General features: G+C 33.7%; 1 protein-coding gene across 1 annotated transcript; it reads right to left on the minus strand.

Annotated features, from left to right (window-relative positions):
- Positions 1 to 337: 337 nt before the first annotated feature.
- LOC128183983 (uncharacterized) lies at positions 338 to 10,817 on the minus strand. Its single transcript, XM_052853232.1, has 13 exons — positions 10,588 to 10,817; positions 8,394 to 8,534; positions 6,724 to 6,845; positions 6,323 to 6,415; positions 5,842 to 5,952; positions 5,419 to 5,523; positions 4,865 to 5,013; positions 3,395 to 3,632; positions 3,195 to 3,212; positions 2,317 to 2,568; positions 1,708 to 1,947; positions 1,307 to 1,375; positions 338 to 885 (listed from the first exon to the last, which is right to left on the minus strand). Exons 1-13 carry the CDS (start codon positions 10,653 to 10,655, stop codon positions 515 to 517), a joined length of 1,977 nt encoding a protein of 658 aa, XP_052709192.1. The 5' UTR covers positions 10,656 to 10,817; the 3' UTR covers positions 338 to 514.
- Positions 10,818 to 11,769: the final 952 nt, after the last annotated feature.

Consider the following 11,769-nt stretch of genomic DNA (forward strand, 5'->3'; position numbering starts at 1 on the left):
TCTTTTTTAACCAAATGAATACCAATAATATAAATTCGGCCAATGATATCCCCAATTGGTATTAGTCATTAGTGTCCACAGTGTACATCGGCTCAGGTTTTATTTGTAAGTATCGAATGAACACAGTATATAAAACTAAGATAAATATAATTTTTTATTATTGTTCAAAGAATTTTACAATTGATTATTATACAAAAGATAATTTATTTTTACAAATCTCATTCAATATTAAAAAATTTTCTATCACAATGACATTACGCCATAAAAAATCAAGATTAAAAAATTCGGCCTTTACAAGTAATTGAAATATTTACAGGCATATAAAAGAACAATCATAATTACTTCTTAATTTTTATGTTAAGACATTGATTGGTAGTATTAACAATATAAAGTTATTTATATACAAAACGATGTCATTAACAACAATCTTAAGTTTCTTCTGTCATTTTTATAACACATATTATGATATATCATCAACCACTGGCACACACTTTAAAGCACTGTCTTCTGTGCTTCAAACATCGGTGGTTGTTGTATTGGGATTTACAGGAGCCCTGTAGATCCTTTCATTAGATCCCGAGATGGTATAAATAGGATTACTGCAGCCGCCAATTTCGTCAGTACGGGAATCCTCCTTACATATGTCGTCATACACGGGTGGGTCGTCACGTGGCTTGTAATCCGGAAGTTTATCTTTCGCAGCGACCTCATACGGCGGAGGTTCGGACAAAGATGCGTCGATCTGATTCGTTGGAGTTTGGGACAAACTGGACCGGAAGCTGCGCAGTGTACGACGTTCGAAAACCCTGGCCCGTCTACATACCCGGAACACCACTACCATCAGGACGAGGAGAGCGATGGCCAATATTCCAACCACACATGCTCCTGAAATGGAGATTTCAAGAAAAAGAATTAAGAAAAAAAAATCAATAAATAAAAATGATTGTTTGATTATTAGAAATAATCAAAAAATGCAACAGGGGGATATTTTCCATAGCAAGATTTGCCAAGGGGAACAGTGACGTGCAAAAATGCTACAATGAAATTACTGGTGGGCTGTCCTATATACATGTATACAGCATAGGCGTCGGAATCGGAGGGGATGGGGTGGGGGGAGGGGGGGCTGGGGGCTTAGCTTTTTTGCAAAGTTATACATAACCATAACCAAAGAGGATTTTTTTTTGCTTGTGAAGATTTCCGAATAAGACTACCCCCTTTCAATTTGCTTCCGTACAGGCAAGTGTTTCCCACTGCAACATGAAATCAAAAAATCAAAAAGGCATATTAATGGTGTTCAATACTGTACCGATTATAACTGATGTATCCGTTTGTATTCTGGACTTCAGCTCGGTAGGCCATCCACTTTCTGGGGACCCTGAGAAAAAAGGGCGTTATAATTCAAATATTTATAATTCTTAAAGTTTAGATTTGAAAGCGTCATACGCATGATTCATGCAAATAATATCTTGTCGCTATAGGTGTGTGGATCAATTAATTTTTCATGGATAATACGGTTCTTTTTAGAAAAGCTTGCTTTAAATAGTAATATACATTCAAATTACATTCTTTTAAATTAGTGTAAGAATGTTTGATGATGAGAGAGTACAAAATTTGTGTGGAACCACCTTTTTCACAAACAAATACTGTATTGATTTGAATAATTAAAACAAGACATGTACATCGGAATATACGATCATGTATAATTACCTGAAATTTTGACGCTGACAAGGAACCGGCATTCCGCCTTGTTGCCATGCCAATCTTCTGCCACGTAACGAAACATGTGATCTCCGGGACCTATCCGAGAGCCATCGGAAACCCTCGGTTCCAGCCAAAGGTCCCGGATACCTACGTTATCCGTGGCTTTTGGGACGGTCCAGGATATCCGCTCTCCGACAACAGCATAGATATCCGTCGGACAGTGGGACAGCTTTGGTGGATGGCGATCTTAAAATATGGAGTATAAAGAATGAAAAATAAAATGCAAATACATGTACATTCCCGGTATTGATAGAGGGAAATTCTATAATTTATAAATGACCAGAATTGCGGAAAATAATTCTACCAATTTTCTGGACTATATTATTCACAAATAAATAATGTGTGACCAGAATTAGAAAAGATAATTCTACCAGTTTTTCGCACATGTGCATGCATTAGAATTTTCTTAGCAAAGTTAATAATATCTGAATAATCCAGGCTATTTTAAAAAAGCTCACATACCGTCAACGTTGCAAGAACCATAACTCTTGTAATCCGGGAGATGCTATTGCCTTAAAATTTAACTAAGAACCGACCGCTTTATAAACATCTCACCAACAATCTGTACAGTAAAACAACAGGTGCTTTTCCCGCCATGTCTGTCCACGGCCGTGGCATTGGCTCTCACTCGCTGACCAAAGGAGCAATTACAGGCAAAGAACTTCTGTTGGCTGACATGCACGTGCAGCTCTTCCCCCAAATAGTCACGTGCACCGAACCTGTGGTACAGGAGACCGACGTTTGAATGTTCTTGGACTTCGACCAAGACCCTGCTGTATTTAGAGGGACAGTTGATCATCCTAGGCGCTGCAAATAATTGACAGTGAAAATTAATGCATTCTATGCTATATCGCTAATAGTAAATCCAATTGATACACAAAGATAGACCATCCTGGTATGGTTATGTACACGCATTAAGTTATTGTTTATCGTTTATTTTAGAAAAAAAATCTGATGCAAAAAATCACCACCTTTTACAATGGTATGTTTATATACATGTACATCAGTATAATTACATGTGTATATGATTCATTTTAGAGAAAATACTAATTTGTTTTGCTGGGTTTTTTTGGTTTTGTTTTTTGGGTTTTTTTTTTTTTGGAAAAATCAGATGCATCAAAATCATATGCATCTTATTTGGATAAATTTTCGTTCAAACACCCCAGTTAAGTTTTTGAACGTGTTTTTATTTGCGATTTTTGTGCATGTTTGTCATTGTAAAACACAACATCCTCTGGACGATCTTATCAAACACATCTCACTAAGATGCTGCATGTTGAGTACTTATTATATCAATACGTCATTTAGTCTTCTGTAAATGAATAAACGGCATTCTTAATGTATTTACGTTTGAGAAAAGAAAGCTTTACTAGTGAATACAGTAAAACAACTAATTTTTCGGTCTTAGGATACGTAATTATCATTGTACTTACGGTGGTATTCTTTATCACCTAAAATAGAAACAGATAACATATGGTACATTTTTTACGCAACCAAAAAAAATGATGTTTCCTTTATTGAAAAAAAATATAGCAATTACACATTTTCACTTAAATAGTTATCGCGGGACAAATAGATGACGTAAAAATAATTCTTTTGAACATTTTTTTATCGATATAAATATAATGATTACCGCCAATGTCCTCATCTTTCACGTGGTCGTCGTCATACATGACCCCGTCACCGTGGCTTTTACACGTGTTTTCTTCGGGGTCGAATGTCCCGCATTCATCATCTCCACAATGAACGATCCCGTCCACGTATCCCGGCATGCACCGGCACGTCTTACCCCACGCGTCCTTGACAACTTGGCCGACTCGTAACCTTGACTTTGGGATAAATCCATCATACTCACAAGTCTGATACGCTTTCTGGAATCCAAAAAACAAGACAGTTAAATACACTGAATAAGGCACAATCAAGTGAACTTCATCCTTTTTAATATCTTTTCATTAACAGTGTTTTGTTTTTTGGGTTTTGATTTTTTTTTGGGGGGGGGGGGGGGGGGGGGCTCATTACATTGAACAATTAATAGTTAAAAACTAGTAACCCTTTTCCTTAACTCTTTTAAATAGTTTGATTTTGTAAATGTGTTAATATATTAATACTGTCTTATTGTGCTTGCAGTTTTAAATGCCGTTCTCGTGTAAGTGACTGCATAATGTACGTGTACTTCCGACTGTATAGGAAAGGACCACATGCAATTGAGATAAAATAAGCTATTTGTTATTCAGAGAATGAAATTAAGGGTTCCAAACTTACAAGAATATAGAATCAAATCGCCTTAATTAATTAATTTTTGATTTTGCGATGTGACGGAAGGATTATGGCAAACATGTACATTTACGCTTTGTTTAAATAAAAAATTTCAGCTTACATGTAACATTTCATAATAAATAAAAATAGTTCATCATTAACAACATCAGCATTACAAAAACATGCACCGTTGGTATATGATTTAAAAACACGAAAATAATGTTCTGTTGAGAAGGGCGGGTGGTCAGCAAACTAACCATCAGATCTACCTAAATATTTAAAATATGGTTTGTTTAAACAATCTTTAAGCAAAGAAAAGAGGCCATAATTTTTTCCTTTTAAATTTAGGCAGTTTCCTATATTTTCATAAAGAGCTCTTCAGCTAATCAGATCAATACAATCCGACCCCCCCCCCCCCTTTTATAATCGACAAACGAGCCCCCTTTAAAAGCAATATCTTTATTTTTAAAAAAGGTGTTTTCTCATTATTTTTTTTTGGGGGGGGGGGGGGGTGGGGGGGTTCAGGATTCCGAAGTTAAAAAAATCAAAATGCCTGTTTAAAGGTATATTTTGTACTGAAATTTTGAAATAATTATTTAACAAAGTGTTCTCTAAATACCTTATTTCGGAGTGAATTATGTAAATGATTAAGAGTGAACGCTCACTTCAGGTCCATAAAATCTACAATCTTTGTTTTTCTGATTTTATTTAAAGAAAAATCATGTTTATATTAAGATAGTTATCGCGAGACAAGACATTGACAGAGAGCTCACTTAAAGTCCGCAAACTCGGTCGCTAAACCTTTATTATTTTAATAAATATATGTTTTGTCGTTTTTTTTTAATACCTCCTGTCGCACAACGCAAATATTTCTCCCCTCGTGATCGCAGCAAGATTCTTCCTTTGTGCAGTCTTTGTCACTTTTACAGGTTGGGGCACAGTTAGTGTCATAGGAACTGTGGACGATTCGGCAGCTGTCAAGTTTTGGAGCAAACTCTGTTTGAGACGAAAAGTAATTAAACAATTATCATATATAAATCAGGGCGTTTAACTGTTTTTTTTTTTTGTGTTGTTTTTTTTTTTTTTGGCTAACGGAGATTTTCACGCTAATAAAATCGGAGCATTGAAAAGAAGAAATAAATATCATCATATGTGGTGAATCGTTTGACACAATATCTATTTAGCATCAAAAAATAATAACTGAAGGTTTGTATTAATTCAACAATTATGATATGTAACACATTTTGGAACAATTTTCTTCTTATACACATGCTTATCAAACGTTTTCTTTTTTCCTACTTATTAAAATCTTAATGATATTTTCGATAAAACACTTGCATATGAAAACGATTATATTCGGAATTTGTGTTATACGAACGACAACTCGTGCCTTGTACTCACCTTGTTCACAGCGGGGTCCCAAATATCCCTCTAAGCATGCGCAGACGACGCCGTAATAATTAGACAGACAGGTACCACCGTTCAAGCACCCTTCACCACAGACAGCTAAGAATAAAGAAAAAGACAGGTTCAGGTGCATTCACATATATTTGAAATTCAAAGAATGCAACATGTAGCACTGTAACTGTGGGGGTTTTATGGTGTACATGTGCCTTGTATGTGAATCAGGAATTCAGAATTCTTTTGACTATATTTCATGCACAAAACAATTATAGCCAAGACTTTATTGTATTTTTTCGAGGGCGGGGGAGGGAGGGGGTACAAGGTATCAATTTCTGCATTTCACACATATATTAATGGAGTAAAAAAATTTAGAAAAATTTCAAATCCGTTGATTCTTTAGTAATGTATTAAAATACTTACGCTTTTCACAGTAGTTCCCCGTGAAGTTTGCGGTACATACACATTTTGGAGGCAGATATGGGTCTACCTTTCTGCACTCCCCTCCATTAAGACACTCTCCATCGCAAACAGCTTTTTAAAAAAAGATGGTAGAAATGTATTTTACATATCAAAGAGAAAATGGGATGACATAATAACATGATAATGGCCAAAGACATAAGAATTGTGCCAAGGTTGATACAATATAATTATGTTGTAAGTGCAATTCTTCTGGTTTCGGCAGTGTTAATAGTAATTACAAGTGATAATTTAAAAAAAAATAATAATGATACATGTTTAATTACATTAAATATTGAAGTCAAGTAAAAAAAAAAAAAAAAGATCAAAAAATAATTAAATTGATAAATTTAATATGAACATGAAAATTTTATAAATTGATTTTGTTTAGTACTGTCCTTTTAAAAAAATTAGATTAAGCTTATCGGAAATCAAAATTTGTTACCTCTTTCACAATTCTTCCCCGTGAAGTGTTTCGTACACAGGCAGAGGTCGCCGAGTGGTGTTCCACCGTTTAAACAATCAATTCCCGAGCGTTCTGGAAGATATCAACGACATTAGAATCTGGAGAGTGTTTTAGTGAGAATCCATATTGTGTTCGATTTTGCACAAGAGAAATGCATTTATCATAAAAACCTTTCTTTATCATTTGCAGTATTTAAACAATAGAAATTTCAACTCATGTCCTTATGTTTTTTGTTAAAGAAAATAAAAAGAATTGAAGTTTTGATTCTCTCTCTCGCTCTTCACCCCCCCCCCCCCCCCAAACATTATTATAAAATGACAGAGCTATGGTCTTCAAAACAGTAAATCTGATTCGAGAAATAATTGGAAACTGTGGCAAACCTATGGAACACTTTCCGAATTCATCCATGGACCACCCCTTGCAGCATTTTTTCTGACATTCATAAAAGTGACACTCGGCATGTCCGTAGAAAACCCTATCGTTATATCCACACAAGTCATAGCTGTAACGAATTGGAAAAAAATTAATACATGTATTACTAATAAAAAAGTAGCTGCAGGTCTGTAGCTCCGGTCTGAAAACAGGTCGTCCATCCGAATTTTTGCAGACCGGGAGCTACAGTCCTGCAGCTAATGAAATGGGTGAAACATTTGCTCCTTTATTGCACTTTTTCATCAAAAGAAAATACCTTGTGATGTACCTTATTAATATAATATATCAGTGTATTTCAACTTTGTATCGTACCCTATTAGTATAGCTTATTTTCCTAGATGTTGAAAAGGGTCTTATTCGTTATTCTGTCATGTTGTAAATTTTGAATTTACCGGGTGGCAGTAAATACAAAATTTACAACATGACAACAGTTGTCATGTTGTAAATTTTGTATTTACTGCCACCCGGTAAATTCAAAATTCACAACATGACAATTCTCTCTCTCTCTCTCTCTCTCTCTCTCTCTCTCTCGATTTTCGGTAGAACATTAAAGGTAGTTTTTTTTCTTTCCAAAATTACATTGTTAAAATCTATCTTATCAACATCCGACAGCGTGCATGCATAGAAAATAAAACAAGAGAAAAAGTCATAAATAATTCACCGCATTTTGAAACGGGTCGATTGTTCCACGTCACAAACATCTCGTGTTAGGGTGCATAACTTATTTTACCTGTAATACGAATGTCTATGCAGAAGAAATACTGTACATTTCTTTTATAATGTAATAAACTGTTCCTATATTACAGGTAGTTGATCGTAGAGAAAAGTGGTACGGCATATGACCACATATACGTTCTTGATAAAATTTTGCTGCATGAAAGTTAAAACGAAAACATTCTATTTTTTAATTTCTAGAATTTTTTCTCTGATCAAAATCAATAATCGGACTCGCACAGTAAATACAAATTTGGTTTATGGTGGTTTATGACCCTCCTCAATATGTACAATGAGTTTCTGCTCACGACAGAAAGGTGGAAATCCTACTATCAAATTTTCATGGTAAAAAACAAACTAAGTACATGTAGATACGAATTGCTTTCATATTTATGGTTTTTTCCCACTCAGATGAAGAGGTACATGTATATAAAAGATACCAGAATTCGGGACAATTCTAACACATCTACACTATATGTATGATAACTGTACTGAAATAATTTGAAAAACCTGTTATGAAATGGGGAACGCTGAGAATTCCAAGTAGGTCTTGCAAGTAATATACATGCACCAATGAATTTGTAACGTTGAAAGACAGTATACAATTAAAGTATACCATTGAGGGAGTCAGCAAGATTCCAGTTCCCCGAGAGCAAGTCTACTTCCCGAGGCGAAGCCGAGGGAAATAAGCAAGCTTGAGGGGAACTGGACTTTTTGCAGGGAATCAGTCTGTTTACGGCGATTCTCATGGAAACAGCGAAATATATCGAATTACTTTCATATCGTGAAAAATAAGCAGAGGTATAATAATATTATATTCAATAACACATATAAAATACATTAAATGGAAATGTTTTTTGTGACTTGTGGTGGTAGATAAATATACATTTGCATTTCTACTCACAGAGCGGGGTAGAGAACCAGTGGCTGGGCATAAGCACAGATGTAGGAACAGTTGGTGCTGGATTTGATCAGTTCATAACAAACGTTGTCCTCTGTAGAGTATGGGCAATGGTTTGGCTGAAGTGGAGCCAATCTTTGCCACCTAAAAAAGTCATATCAATAATAGTAGAATCATTTACTTTGTCTTGTGACAAATATCTGCAGAGTTTTTCCGAATACCATCACTAATTAGCAATGGTTCGTACCCCCCTTCTGATAAAAATATTAAAACATTTGAATAACCCGCAAGTTTGAAAGCACTGAATATATTAAATAAATGATCTTGAATCGTATTTTTGGTTATTGTAATAGAAAATATATTCAAATGTTAGGATACAAAAATTCCTACCAGCTTGAAAAGTTTTATGTAATACTAATATACTCTTCGTTTACCAAATCGCGTAAGATCTTGATTTGACAATAAATATTTCATGAATAATTGTTTTGTGATTTAAATGAGTTTTGGGTAACAGAATACAAAGAATTGTGCATGCCAACCTGACTTGGAAAAAAATATTGTGTATTTACAGTATTTATACTACTTAAGCAAATATATATCAAAACTTTTAAGTATGTATTGCAAAACACGTTTCCTTGTCATAAAACTGCCTATTAATAACTTATAGGTTAGTATATAGGATATCGGCTTCCTTCTCCGAGATATCTCCGACTTGTTTGCCTCTCTCTATTAAAATTGAGGTAGATTTACGGGGGACAATTACATGTAACCACACAGCGAGAAGGGCTCTCTCTAGGGGGTTTTATTGATCACATAAGGACAGCAGTAAATACAAGTGACGAATTCTATTGACCTCACGTCTTACGTTGAATTCACTGCATTTACATGCATAAAGAGCAAAATAAGCGTTTCTGGGTTCAGAAGAAATTTAAAAGATTTTTTTGAAACTATACCTGCAAAATTTCACCTGTGCATTTTACGTTCAAAATCTCTTTATCAGAAATATTTGATGTTGAGTTTATAATTATACTTAATTCGACAGTTGCAAAAAAAAGTTAAAAAAAGAAAGGTTTCTGAATCATGAAATTGAAAATAAAGTCGTCAAATGTTCGAAAAGAATGTTACAATTTTCTTAAAATACTAAAATATGTGTGATTTCAAAGTTTCCAATTTTTAGAAAAAAAATTGTTAGTGGAAATAACGCAAAAATGACAAATTCCCACAAGGATTAAAAAAATAATTATGAAATAAAAATCTAAACATATCTTTAATATAGAATTTTTATGCATTACTTCTCTTTTCATATGTCTGTTTAAATATGGATTAAACCCCAGACGATCTTGCGATCTATTGCTGGTATGCATGTACCCTAAACGAAATCTTTACAAGGAAGTTTTACATGTATATTGTAAATGGGGATGATACTTCAGAGTTGAATGATTTGCATCTAGATAACTGATACAAGGATATCAAGAAAATAAGGAACGCGGAAATATTTTGTTTTTGAGAATAAAAATTGTTTTTATGTACATGTACATCAAAATTTATATACAATAAGCTATAGTAAATGTATACTGTGCAGACACTCCACTTATTAACATGGACATAATGTTCATTATAAAAACCCAACAGAACCTTGTTTTAATCTTCACAAAATAAATTGGGGAGGTGTTACTTTTATTAACGAAATCAAATTTAAAAATTACCCCTATAAGTATTTTCGAATCATTTCATTTGATTTCTACTGGCCAGAATTTTTTGTGAACTGGAATTAGAACAATTTTTTTTATGAATATACGCTATATGGAAGAGTACTTTGTCTAAAAATGATCGATGATTTGTAAAGAAAAAATCGCTACATGATTTATTTTAAATATACTGTTCAGCAGTTTTCACCATTTTGCATCTACACTGGTTTGAATACTGACAAGACCGCAGGTAAAATTGTATCAGTTTAGTGTATTTTTATATGAAAAAAATAGTCATGTTGTATATTAGATTTGCTAAAATAAATCAGAAACGACACTAGTACATGTAAATACAGCATCCTCGAAGGTGTGTAAAAAATACAACATCTTACAGGCCATCATGTATGGTACTACAGATTGTCATTAAAAGAAACCACATTAATGTCATGAAAACCCGTTTAAAAGTATTCTAATAAATCCCTCTTTTGAAAAATCACAAAATGTCTTACCATGACAACCCCGCTACAGTGTGTACTAACGATAGTCCCAGGAGTAAAGGTGCGCCGCTAAGCGCCATCTTGTTTTTAGCAATCACAAATCGATTTAAACGGAAAAATATTTGAGATAAGGGTCCCTTTACGAACGGCGCTGCCTGTAGATAGTTGGTTTGAGGATTTCAGGTAAACCTACGTGTTTACCAACCAAGGCATGAGTCAAGAGCGGGCCATGCTACATTATTGTTAGTCACAAACAGGACATTAGATAACTTCAAGGTTTAAGCTTCCTTTTTTAAAAAGATTTATTGATCCGTGCTATTTATATATGCGTTTTTAAAAAAAATTATTAGGTAAAAATTCGTGACATAAACATACATTTCAAATTTAAATTTATCTATCCCGTTTTTAGTCAATGATTAAGATACATTTCAAATTCAGTTCATTTATTCCGGGGTTTTTTAAGTCAATGATTCAAATTTTTTATAACAAAAATAAGAATAACGTTTTTTCCCCTAAAAAGTAAAACAACTGGATTAAGACAAAAACATAAAAATCTTAAAACAATATTTTAAGATTGAGGAAAAAATATTTTTAGCTTTCACATACAAAAGTTTAGAGAGAAATATGCTTACTCAAATTAGCTGTATTTATCCTGTAGTAAAACATCTACAGGGACATTGACAGAAATGTGCATTCAATTAAGAAGAACATCGGTTCATCATGTTATGTCATAAAGTACAACATTCAAATCTATTTGGTCTGGGAGAAAACCTTTAACAACGTAAAATTCATTTTATCATTAGGATATTTAATTACAAGGCTATCTACCTTGTTGATTCAGAATCTGAATTATTTTTAATTACAGGTGAATTCTTAATAACAAGCGCCTTGGAGTTTTGAAAAAAAAAATGCTTTAAAACAACGTGTGCTAAATTCTGGCCTTATTTTCTATTCTTTATCTGACACAGAAATCACTTACATGAATCGGAATATGCGCCCTGCACAAAACCAATTAAAGTCTACCTTAAACTTAAATGATACTTCTTAAGGTAGTCCATCCATAACTAAGGCAAATTTAACGATTTTGATTTATCTATACTACATCAAATACGTATTTTAATGTTATTATGAGGTTGACATAAACCAAACTCGGGAGTATGTAGTCAATTAAATGAACTTTTTGCACTTATAAAT

This window comes from Crassostrea angulata, chromosome 5 (assembly GCF_025612915.1).
Source record: "Crassostrea angulata isolate pt1a10 chromosome 5, ASM2561291v2, whole genome shotgun sequence".
In the NCBI taxonomy this organism is placed as follows: domain Eukaryota; kingdom Metazoa; phylum Mollusca; class Bivalvia; order Ostreida; family Ostreidae; genus Magallana; species Magallana angulata.